We start from the raw sequence: 9,724 nt of genomic DNA on the forward strand, positions 1-9,724 counted from the left end.
ATTTCTCTCCCACTCGAGCACTTATAGTAATTCATCCATATTCCAAGAGAAGTGGTTTTGGGCTCGGGTTTTACTCGGACATGGTCATAAAGGGCGGAAAAAAGGGTCAGCAAGATCCTGTGGGTAGCGAGCAACTGGTCAATTTGGGGGGAGAAACAAAACCTCAGATGACATGAGCAACCCGGAGTTGATACGAGATGAATTATCTTACAAACAGGAGGATGGTTAGGCAGTATGAGGTAAGAATCATGAAATTGAGTTCAGTAAAGACCAATCTTGTAAGGATTGCTTGCGACCCTGAGTAGCCCTTCAGAATATCCAATTCTCTCATCTCCGGAGGAAAGTATTAATAAGCAGCAAAGCAATTGGTTTGGGTTTCTGACTTCCAGGGTGCCACATAATATGTTTCTTGTCAGCATAACCCCTGCCTTGCCGCCACAGGTTTTCCGTCCTTTATGACCATACCCGACTACTGTATAATACTCGAGTATTGGATTCGGGGGGAGTTTGGCAGGCGGGAAGAGCACCGTTCCCCGTAACTCGGGATCCCCGCGGCGGGGAGGCAGGAGGCGTTGTCACGAATGTCCGTCAACTGCAAGCAGCACCGACAAGCTGAACCCTTGGCGATCTGTTCAGGATCAAGCTTCGTCCCAATTCAACCCTAACGTGATTCTAATAATAGAATCCTGCTGGGAAGGAAGCGCCGTGTTCAGCTCCCTCCTCACTCGAGTAAATTTACGGATTCTTCTTTTTTCCTCGTGTGGATTTCTTTTGTCAGCATTCCTTTCGATTTCTCCGATCTCGCTCCGTTTACTCGAGTACCCGTACGGTACTGTATGAATAAGGTAGCCTATCCAACTCCTCAGAGCCTACTTTTCGCACACATTCCCGACCTTCATCGACATCACCGTACACTAATTTAATCGGGCCATATCCGACAATCTCTTCTCTAATCTCTTCCACACTGATCCCCGCCCATCCGGTGACCTCCGTCGCCCAGCCCTACCGTCCCCGCTCCCCACAATGTTCGGTTCATCACCAGCCGACGCATTTGAGCAGAGGGCTCAAAAGATCCGTCGCGCTGTGGAGCGGGCACGCACGCAGTTCTTGCAGAAAACTAGACCCCGAAGGTGTGTGATGTGTGTTTGTGCGTGCTCTCATGTGCTCCCCTCCCCTATCTTTTATTCTTCCCCCACTGCTTCCACCCTCAACCAACTGCCTCTTGCCAAGGAGGTGACAGATGGGAACGGTTGTAGGAAACGAAAAGAAAGAAAAATGGCCCATTTTTCCAAAATCGAAGAAGGCAAAGCAAAGAAAATATCATCACACATGAGCCGCCCAGTTTGATCTTTGACTGCAATTCATACTAAAATTATCCCCCGTGCTACCCGCCTCCGTAGTGCCAATCGGACATCCGACGTCCTAACAGGGTCATACTTCGACTACCTTCCGGTCGAGCTCATAATCAACATCTGCTGCCAGACCGACTGGAGGGACGTCACCCGTCTCCGCCTCGTCTCCCGAGCCTTCAAGGAGCTCGTTGACGCTAACGAGTCTACCATCGCTACCAGATGGATGGTCCCCGGATCATATTTGGCGCTGCTCTCGCAACTCTTCTACCCACCAAAATCTAGGACAGGAGACGGGGTGCGCCGGCCTACGATACAGTACTTTTGCGGACTAGAGAAGAGACATGCCACGTGCTCGACGTTGGCTTATTATCTTTGCGATAAGGCGGTTGCGCCGATGTATAGGACTCAGTTCACGATTAATTGGAAGGATAGGGAGGAGGCCAAGCTTAGGAAGGATCAAGCAATTCGGACGGTGCAGAGGAAGTTGACGAAACAATTGTATTATCCCCCCTCGAGGGAGCTGGGGTTTTTTCTCTCTTTGTTTTTTTTGTCATGTTTCTAGGTCACTGTCTGATTGGTTCTGTTTTACGAAAGCTTATATGGTTGATATTTAGGTATTATGTAAGGGCGTTCCCATCCTCCGTGCGTTCTTAACTCGCCCCGAGCCAAGTTTAGGGCTCTCTCGAGACTTGGGGGAGAGGCGGGGTATGATAGCAAGAGAAGCGTCATCCAACAAACTAACTCTTCTAGGTCCTCCACTTCCTAACCTACTCCCGCCTCCGCCTAGAAGCCAACAAAGCCGCAATAGCCGCCGAGAACTCCGATGAGCCGCTAACCCCCAGCGACCTAAACAGCGCCTACTTGAGCATCCAATCAAGCATATTGGCCACCTTCGACAACCAAACCCTAATATCCACGCACCACGCCCTGCACTTCCTAGTAAACTCCATCCGCCTAAGCATGTCGCCAGAGCCTCCACACAAGCAGAACGATGAACTCGTCGCTATAATCCTCCGCTGCCAAATGCCACTGAACCGCTGCGTGGAATTCTTTGCTGCAGATTGCCTCGGTGCATCGCGCGGGCTGAGGAAACAGTTTATGCAGGATATGGAGGGGGAGAGGGCGGATGCTGAGGTTAGGTTTGGGGGAGGTGCAGCGCTGAGGAGGAGTATTAGTGGCCATTCGAGAGAGGGAAGTCGGAGGAAGTGGTCGCCGAAAGTTACTGAGGTTTGGTTCGAGGCGGCTAAAATTGCGCTTGCGGAGAGGGGTTTGCAGGAACACAAACCAGATGGCGTGTATTTCTTTCCGGAATGTAGTCAGGAGCTGTTGATTGGATGTCCAGGGTGTAAGCTGAAATGATCAGGGGGTAAGAAGGGTGGGCTAGGTTAGGTTAGGTTTCCTTAGGAAAGGCGTTTGGGGTTTAGCTAGGGGTTCAATTTGTTGAAGGCTATGCTCACTCAGGTTGTATTATGCCGTGCTCGGACTATCGGCGGGCAGGTTGGCTCCATTTTTCTCTAGAGAATGTTATGAAATAGAGGGCTCGCAGATGGTCGCTCGCTTGGGTATCGAATTCAGCATTGCGGTGGTGTAAGACATTGGGTGGTAGAGAGAAAGCTTAGGATTATTATCATTTGGGTATATTAATACCCGAATGGTTCTCCCGTAGAACAAATCGAATATATTCCGATCACTATTATGAGGGATTGCAGGAAGCCAGACCTTGATATAGGAGCCTTTGAGGAAAAAAGAAAGTGGCAAGAACAGTCCCCCTGATTTTTTCACATGTTGCCCCACCATGCATGATATCTGTGAGCGTTATGAAACTGGCACGGGAGGTTAAAACTCGAAAAAGTCATCCAGCTCCTCCAACTTCTTTTCCTCTCCTGGGGCATTCTTCGACCCGTCCCGCTTCTTGCCCCTCCTATCCTTCTTCTCTGTCCTCCCGCCCCTCTTATCCCTCCTCTCAAGCCTCTCCCCTTCTCCACCGCTCCTCAATTCCACACCCCCCTCCTCCTGATCCCCCCCATCATCAAAATCCATAGTACTCTGCCCCAACGCGCCTCTCGCCATCCGCCTCTCAACCTCCCTGCGAATCCCCTCTCTCTTCTCCCGCATCACCCCCGCATCCTTAAACAAGGAAATGTACTTTTCCCCGGGGCGGTAATGCATGATGTAATTAAGGTCCAACCTAGCCTCGTAAACCTTCTTCTCTGCCTCCGCCATCCCATTTTTACCCCCTACCTTCTCCAGCTCCCTCTCCACTTTGCGCAATTTCCTCGTAGCCTTTTGTCTCTCTATTCCGCAATTAGTCACTTGTTAGCCACGCGGGGGAGGGCTAGAAGGGAATGTTGTACCGAAAAACCGAACCATATGATATCGCTTCGCAATTCTCCTCTCTTTCGCCGCGCTTTGGACTGACGAGAGTTCGGATTGGAAGGCTGATAGAGCGCGTTCGCTTTCTAGCCTGACATCGGCTGGTAGGGAACTGCTGGGGTTATTTAGGAGGCGCTGGAGGTCGCGGACTTTCTTTTTCAGGTGAGTTGTGGAGGTCTTTGGGCCCGTTGGGTTTATTAGGGGTCGACGCCGACGTTTTTGGTGTTTATGATTTTTGGGTGGCATATTCCGTCTGCTGGTGGCGGGGGGAGATGTTGGTCGTGGTGGTGAAGGATTTCTCCCCGGTGAATGGAGTGTACTGTACCAGTACGATAATTTATGGGTTGAAGTTGGGTTGAATGTGATTGAAATGAGTTATGGGTTAGGGATGGGGATGAGGCTTGGTTGAGACGTCAAGGGGTGGATGGATCGATGGCTGTTCTCGTGGAGATGAGTGACAACGAGTACAGTACCGGTATGGTTTGAAAGGCGGACGGTGAAAGAGTGTGATGCATCGTTACTTTGTCTTCTCCTCCACACCCTCAAATTCTCCTCCTGTTCTACCAATCTACCTCTAATGCTAAAGTGATCACAAGCAGCCCGGCTAACTTTCATAGATAATATCTTTTTCTATTTTCCTTTTTTCCTTTTTTCCTTTTAACTTAGTAATACCATACCCCCACCCCCGTGGGTCACCGGTCTTCCAAATCTAATTATGGCGGATACTATGAATGAAACTAGTCCTACTATTCGCTGGTCGCCGCATTCACGGCCGGATAATCAGCGCTTTCTAAAGATCGTCGGTCGGAATAGTAGGGATCATGAATTAAGTCTATTTACTGTTTCTCATCAGGTATGGTGCTTCGGAGTGTTTTGCTGGTGAGGGTGTTACTGATGTGATGTTTGTGGCGGTACAGAATAGTGCCAACGCTAGGGACGTCAAGATTAAGCTTGTCGCGAAGCATACTAAAGTTCCGTTTTTTCGCGTATGTTTCATGCTTCCTCTACAGCGCTATCTATCCATCTATCCATCTGTCTACTGGAGGGAGGGAGCTGATTAGAGGGTGGGATAGTGCATCGACTGGTCGCCATGCGATGAAGGTGAGAAACTGCTCCTCAACTATGGATTTCCCGGAAAAAAGGCTTATTTCCTTCGAGACGTAATAGCCGTCGGTCAGCCTAGTGGCGAGGCCATCCTCCTCCGAATATCTGATAACACCTCGATCCCACTAGCTGCCAAACACCAGCGCCCCTGCAACGGGGTTTCCTTCAATTGCACCGGCCAGTTCCTCGCAACAGGCCTCGATAAGGTTCGGAACGACTTCTGCCTAAACATCTGGGATGTGAACCAGCGACTCGGCGAACGAGTCGGGCCGAACAGCGACACCGGAAAGCCTCTCCGACAACTAGCCACTAGCGAGACAATTAGCAGCGTTTGTTTCGTACGAGATGATGCGAATGTGCTTCTCACCGGGATTAACTACAGGGCAATAAGGACCTGGGACCTGAGGGAGTCGCCGAACAATCAGTTAATGGGTATCTGCACTTCGCGCTGCGCAATTGGGATAACATTAGACCTCGATCCGAACTACTTTGCTTCTTATTCAGAGGATAGTGCCGTTGCGGTGTGGGATCGGAGGTTCATTCGCTATGCCGGCTCTGGGGAACCGGCCCTGAATTTTGTTCGCCCAACAGATGAATATGGGAGGTCTGGTACGCAGATAGCATCTCTGCGATATTCGTGTACTAAGCAGGGGACATTTGGGACTCTTAATTCTGGGGGGAGACTGAGGGCATATGATACTGCCAAGATTTCTGACCAGGATCCACATACAGTATCTTCGCTCGGACTCTACGGCGCGCCCGCAACCGTCGCGAGTGCCGCTGCGGAACCAGATAAGCGCAGTGGGTGGGGCGACTCGGCTGCCAGTTTGCTAGGCGGCGGTATGAGGAATGGACCAGTTGCCAGAACGCAGAATCGGAGAACAGATGGACAAACATTGTTTGTTACCAGGATCAATGATTTAGCCACTACACGGGGATCCAAGATTGAAAGAAGGATCGTGAGCTTTGATTGGATGTCCGACCCACAGGGCGCCAGCCGGGGGGAAGTGCTCCGGACGTTGTGTCTCAGGAGTGATGGGTCAGTAGATGTCATAGTTTCTTCGGGGGTCGCTACTAGTCTTGCCTGGGGGAGTAGAAATGGGCTGTCTATTACCTCTGGGAAGGACTTGAAGATTCTACCCCCGTCAGATAGCCTTGGAATAGACACTGTCAAGCCCGACGGCGAGGGACGAAGCGTGGCGCACAAAGAGGAGGCGAGCTCTATCGTCGGAAGTCCCGGTTTTGGACTAGGCATGCATGAGAAACACCCGGCCGAAAGAAGTGATAACGTTGTGCGACGGGAAGATTTCCTTCTCGACCCAGCCGAGGTGCTGCGTGACGACATATGTGTTGTCATGAGGAGAAGAGTGGAACAAGGATACGAGATGGATGTCAGTAGATTGTCTCCGGTGGCTTTCCTCTTTTATCCCTTTTTTCTGTCCTTTCTCTACCTATCCCGCTTTGGTGAGAGATGGAGGCGGGAATAAACTAATGGGACTCAGTGTGCAAAAAACGCAGGTTTGACGGAGGATGTTTACTTGAAGAACATGTGGATGTGGTTGCGGGGCGCTTGCGAGTCCGCGATGGATAATGGCATGGTTAGTGGGCTGTTGGATCTTAGTTATATGGGCGTGTTTGGGATATGGCAGGGAGGTTCGGGTCTAATAGGCTAGACGTCTAAAGTCGTTGAAATTACTGATAAGGGATAGGCAAGACGCAAGAATCGAGACTGACGACTGCGAAGAGGCCGTCAGCGAGTGATTGGGCGGATACAGTAACAGAAATTAACAAGAGGTGCAAAAGGGAGAAGTTTAAGGGCGAGAGCCAGTATCCGGAGCAGAGAATTCTGGCATTGGCGATATGTGGGTGGGACTTTTCGGCCAATGAGCTTGATCAGGAAATACGAAGGTATGTTCACTAGATATCACTCACTAGCTGACAAATCTGACAAGGTCAAGACTTGAGGAAGAAGGCCGGTATTCCAAAGCTGCTGGCTGGGCCTTTTTCCATGGTGACATTGAGCGCTCGATCAAATCTTTATCCCAAGGTGGACAGCAAATGAAATTAATGTCAACCGCTGTCGCCGGCTATCACGCACATGCTCAATCTACCCTCTCAAGCGCCACCGTAGACAACTCAGATAATACAAACGGCAACATCTGGAAAGACCTCTGCCATGACATGTCCGTCGAGCTCGACGATCCCTACCTCCGCTCCATCTTCGCCTACGTCTCAAACGGCGACTGGAAGGATGTCCTCGATGACCTCGGGCTCCCGATCCGCGAGCGTCTAGGCATAGCCCTGCGTTGGCTCAAAGACTCCGAATTGACAAAATACCTCACAGATCTAACTCTGAAACTAGTAGCAAATGGGGATCTAGATGGAATAGTTGTAACCGGTGTAACCGAGCAAGCCATAAACCTTTTACAGGTGTACATCAACCGCACGGGCGACGTGCAAACCGCAGCTCTGATATCAGCGTTCGCGGTGCCAAGGTACTTCTCCGATGACAGGGTTAGCAATTGGCACGATAGCTACAGACATCTCCTCAATTCCTTCCGGCTCTTCCACTCACGCGCAAAATTCGACGTCGCGAGGGGCAAGCTATCCCGGAACCGAACTGGCGCAATGACCATCGACGCAGTGCAGCGGCAAGTATATGTACGTTGCGCAAACTGCGACAGGAGCGTCTCACAGATCAGCACTACCACGCACCACCATCCCAACCACCACCACCATCCACACCACCCACACGCGCACCCCCAACACCCCTCCCGCGCTAGCACCTCCGGCGGCGGCGGCGGAAACATACCGCACACCGCCCCCGGCACATCCGCTACGAAAGCCACCGTGTGCCCGCATTGCAAAAAGTCACTGCCCAGGTGCGCGGTTTGTCTGCTAAACCTAGGCACGGTTGCATACAAGAAGGTCGCTGTCGGGTTGGGCACTTCCGTCGGAGGAGGAGGAGGGGTTGAGAGAGATACTGATAGAGAAAGCGATTACGATCGCTGGTTTAATTTTTGCTTAGCGTGCGGGCATGGGATGCATGCCGGTCATGCTAAGGAGTGGTTTGGGCTAAGGAAGGTGTGTCCAGTGCCCGGGTGTAGGTGTCAGTGTAAGATGTGATGTGTCTCTTTTATCTCTTGTATTCGGGTGATGGCTTTATTATTGGAGAGAACGGATGGGATAATGTAGTTTAGGTACTTCTTCCCCTCGATGTTTTTCAGCGTGGGGGCTATCCTCTTTTTCCCTTTTTCTAGCTTGACTAGGTGTGTTGGCTAGGTTGTATACTAGTAGTATGCATCGTATCGTTCCGTACCGGAATCCGCATACTTATCAGTACGCTATGCTTACCGTATAGTAACATGACTAGTCTGTCCGTTCGGGGGTGGTGGGGGGCGGGCCTACTGTTTCTCTTTTTGAGTTCTCTGGGTTTTATAACCGTCGTGTTCTAGGTATTTGCGCCTGTACGGTACAACCCGAACTTGGTGTCTTGGGTTGAACCGGGTTGAGTCGAACTACCGGTATTATTATCTTACAGTGCCCAATCTGCCCAGTAATAGCGTATAGCTGTTTAGCAGGTTATGTGCGTCCGCACCAGTCACGTTGGCTGTGGATCAATTACCACCAGTTTTTCTCTCCTTTCCTTTTTTTCCCCTCCTGTCGTAAAACATCCCCGCTCTGCCCCCGCCTGGACCAGGGGCTCTCTGGCGAATGATTACCCATGATCTTGGAAATCCTGTGGATTCTGGAGGAAAGCCTGTGGGGGATCAATGAATCACCGGAGTCAACAACCAACGCTTTGCCCGTTTTGGCGTATGCGCCCTTTATATCCTTAACTGCGCTGGTCGAGGCAGCGTTTTTTTATGACGGTGGTATAGGGATCATGAATGCCCGTCGCTGTGCATAAAACGAGTGCAAGTCCACACAGTAGGAACGGATTGTAATACTTTGTATCATATTCCTAGGGGGTGTGGTGGTGTTTCTGCCTACTGTGCGTAGGCAAAATCCGAAGCCCTGCAGTCAGGATGTCGGTGGCCAGGTAACCTAGCTGCCACAAGACCAGTTAAACCCATGGTAGTTTATCAGAACCCGGATTCGAGGGGCGGACGGAGGTATGATATGATATGTGCTTTGTTTCGAGGATTATGAAGGGGGATTCAGAGGTGAGGGCTTGCCCAGCGTTGCGGTACTTCTGGATGTCTTTCTAGATATCATGAATGGCGCAGTTCTGTGGTTAGTATTGGTAGTTTGGATACTTAGAACTCGAGGTGATCTCGTTAGCACCTAAATTGACGCTAGTCACCGTTTTGGCTATGCCCATAGTTTGTCTAGGACGTGCTTGGATTGTTGGCCTCCTGTAGTTATTCATTTTCGGCTTTGCCATCATAATTGTAAGGCGATGGCGGAGGGGTTGTTCCGCATTTCCTTATCATGGTTGGTCACTCGTCTTTCTGCTTCGTGCGGGATTCTCATGGACACGCGGAGTACCGATTTACTTGCAAGGCCCTATACCAGCTGACCAGATCGCACATTTTTAAACCTCGTATAGTATAGTGAGTAGCATAGGCTAGTGAGCGTAGCCCCCCATGACCCCTGGTGCGAGCTCAGGATTTCTTAGGCGCAAATGCATTTAGCTCCAGTTACGAAACAAACTGCGATCAGCGGTCACTGACATATTCTCTTGGGGAACTAGTATTGTATTCGTTCTTTGTGTGATCTGTTGGGCTGGCTATCCTTTCCCCTTCGATATTAGGAAAATATAGAAACGCCCGTAGTTCTGTGGTGCCGGGATGTACAGTACAGTAAAAGTAGGCATCAAGTGAGAATGGGCAAATTTCTCAAAGGCCGTGGCCAAGGATCGATAAAGGAAAAATGCTCATTCTAGTAAGCAA

At 50.6% G+C, this 9,724-nt stretch overlaps 3 protein-coding genes; 2 read left to right on the forward strand and 1 right to left on the reverse strand.

Moving 5' to 3' along the window:
• Positions 1–795: 795 nt before the first annotated feature.
• GSTUM_00005705001 (uncharacterized protein) lies at positions 796–2,799 on the forward strand. XM_002837791.2 has 5 exons: positions 796–1,130; positions 1,401–1,737; positions 1,803–1,850; positions 1,947–1,973; positions 2,103–2,799. The coding sequence occupies exons 1-5, from the start codon at positions 1,024–1,026 to the stop codon at positions 2,709–2,711; spliced, it is 1,128 nt and encodes a 375-aa protein (XP_002837837.1). The 5' UTR covers positions 796–1,023; the 3' UTR covers positions 2,712–2,799.
• A 308-nt stretch (positions 2,800–3,107) lies between these two features.
• On the reverse strand, positions 3,108–4,067 carry GSTUM_00005706001 (uncharacterized protein). XM_002837792.2 has 2 exons: positions 3,707–4,067; positions 3,108–3,646 (listed from the first exon to the last, which is right to left on the reverse strand). The coding sequence occupies exons 1-2, from the start codon at positions 3,969–3,971 to the stop codon at positions 3,189–3,191; spliced, it is 723 nt and encodes a 240-aa protein (XP_002837838.1). The 5' UTR covers positions 3,972–4,067; the 3' UTR covers positions 3,108–3,188.
• A 226-nt stretch (positions 4,068–4,293) lies between these two features.
• GSTUM_00005707001 (uncharacterized protein) lies at positions 4,294–8,158 on the forward strand. XM_002837793.2 has 9 exons: positions 4,294–4,578; positions 4,643–4,711; positions 4,799–4,826; positions 4,884–6,220; positions 6,332–6,482; positions 6,533–6,737; positions 6,788–7,418; positions 7,474–7,517; positions 7,613–8,158. Exons 1-9 carry the CDS (start codon positions 4,441–4,443, stop codon positions 7,953–7,955), a joined length of 2,946 nt encoding a protein of 981 aa, XP_002837839.1. The 5' UTR covers positions 4,294–4,440; the 3' UTR covers positions 7,956–8,158.
• The last annotated feature ends 1,566 nt before the right edge of the window (positions 8,159–9,724 follow it).

This window comes from Tuber melanosporum (genome assembly GCF_000151645.1).
Source record: "Tuber melanosporum whole genome shotgun sequence assembly, scaffold_2, strain Mel28".
Taxonomy (NCBI): Eukaryota; Fungi; Ascomycota; class Pezizomycetes; order Pezizales; family Tuberaceae; genus Tuber; species Tuber melanosporum.

Coding starts and splice junctions, on each gene's coding strand:
- GSTUM_00005705001 (XM_002837791.2), top strand. CDS start 1,024: ATGTTCGGTTCATCACCAGCCGACGCATTTGAGCAGAGGGCTCAAAAG. Junction 1,131..1,400: donor CAGAAAACTAGACCCCGAAG/GTGTGTGATGTG, acceptor CCGCCTCCGTAG/TGCCAATCGGACATCCGACG. Junction 1,851..1,946: donor AGGAAGTTGACGAAACAATT/GTATTATCCCCC, acceptor GTTTTACGAAAG/CTTATATGGTTGATATTTAG.
- GSTUM_00005706001 (XM_002837792.2), bottom strand. CDS start 3,971: ATGCCACCCAAAAATCATAAACACCAAAAACGTCGGCGTCGACCCCTA. Junction 3,647..3,706: donor TCATATGGTTCGGTTTTTCG/GTACAACATTCC, acceptor ATTGCGGAATAG/AGAGACAAAAGGCTACGAGG.
- GSTUM_00005707001 (XM_002837793.2), top strand. CDS start 4,441: ATGGCGGATACTATGAATGAAACTAGTCCTACTATTCGCTGGTCGCCG. Junction 6,221..6,331: donor AACAAGGATACGAGATGGAT/GTCAGTAGATTG, acceptor AATGGGACTCAG/TGTGCAAAAAACGCAGGTTT. Junction 7,518..7,612: donor GCGCAAACTGCGACAGGAGC/GTCTCACAGATC, acceptor CTCCCGCGCTAG/CACCTCCGGCGGCGGCGGCG.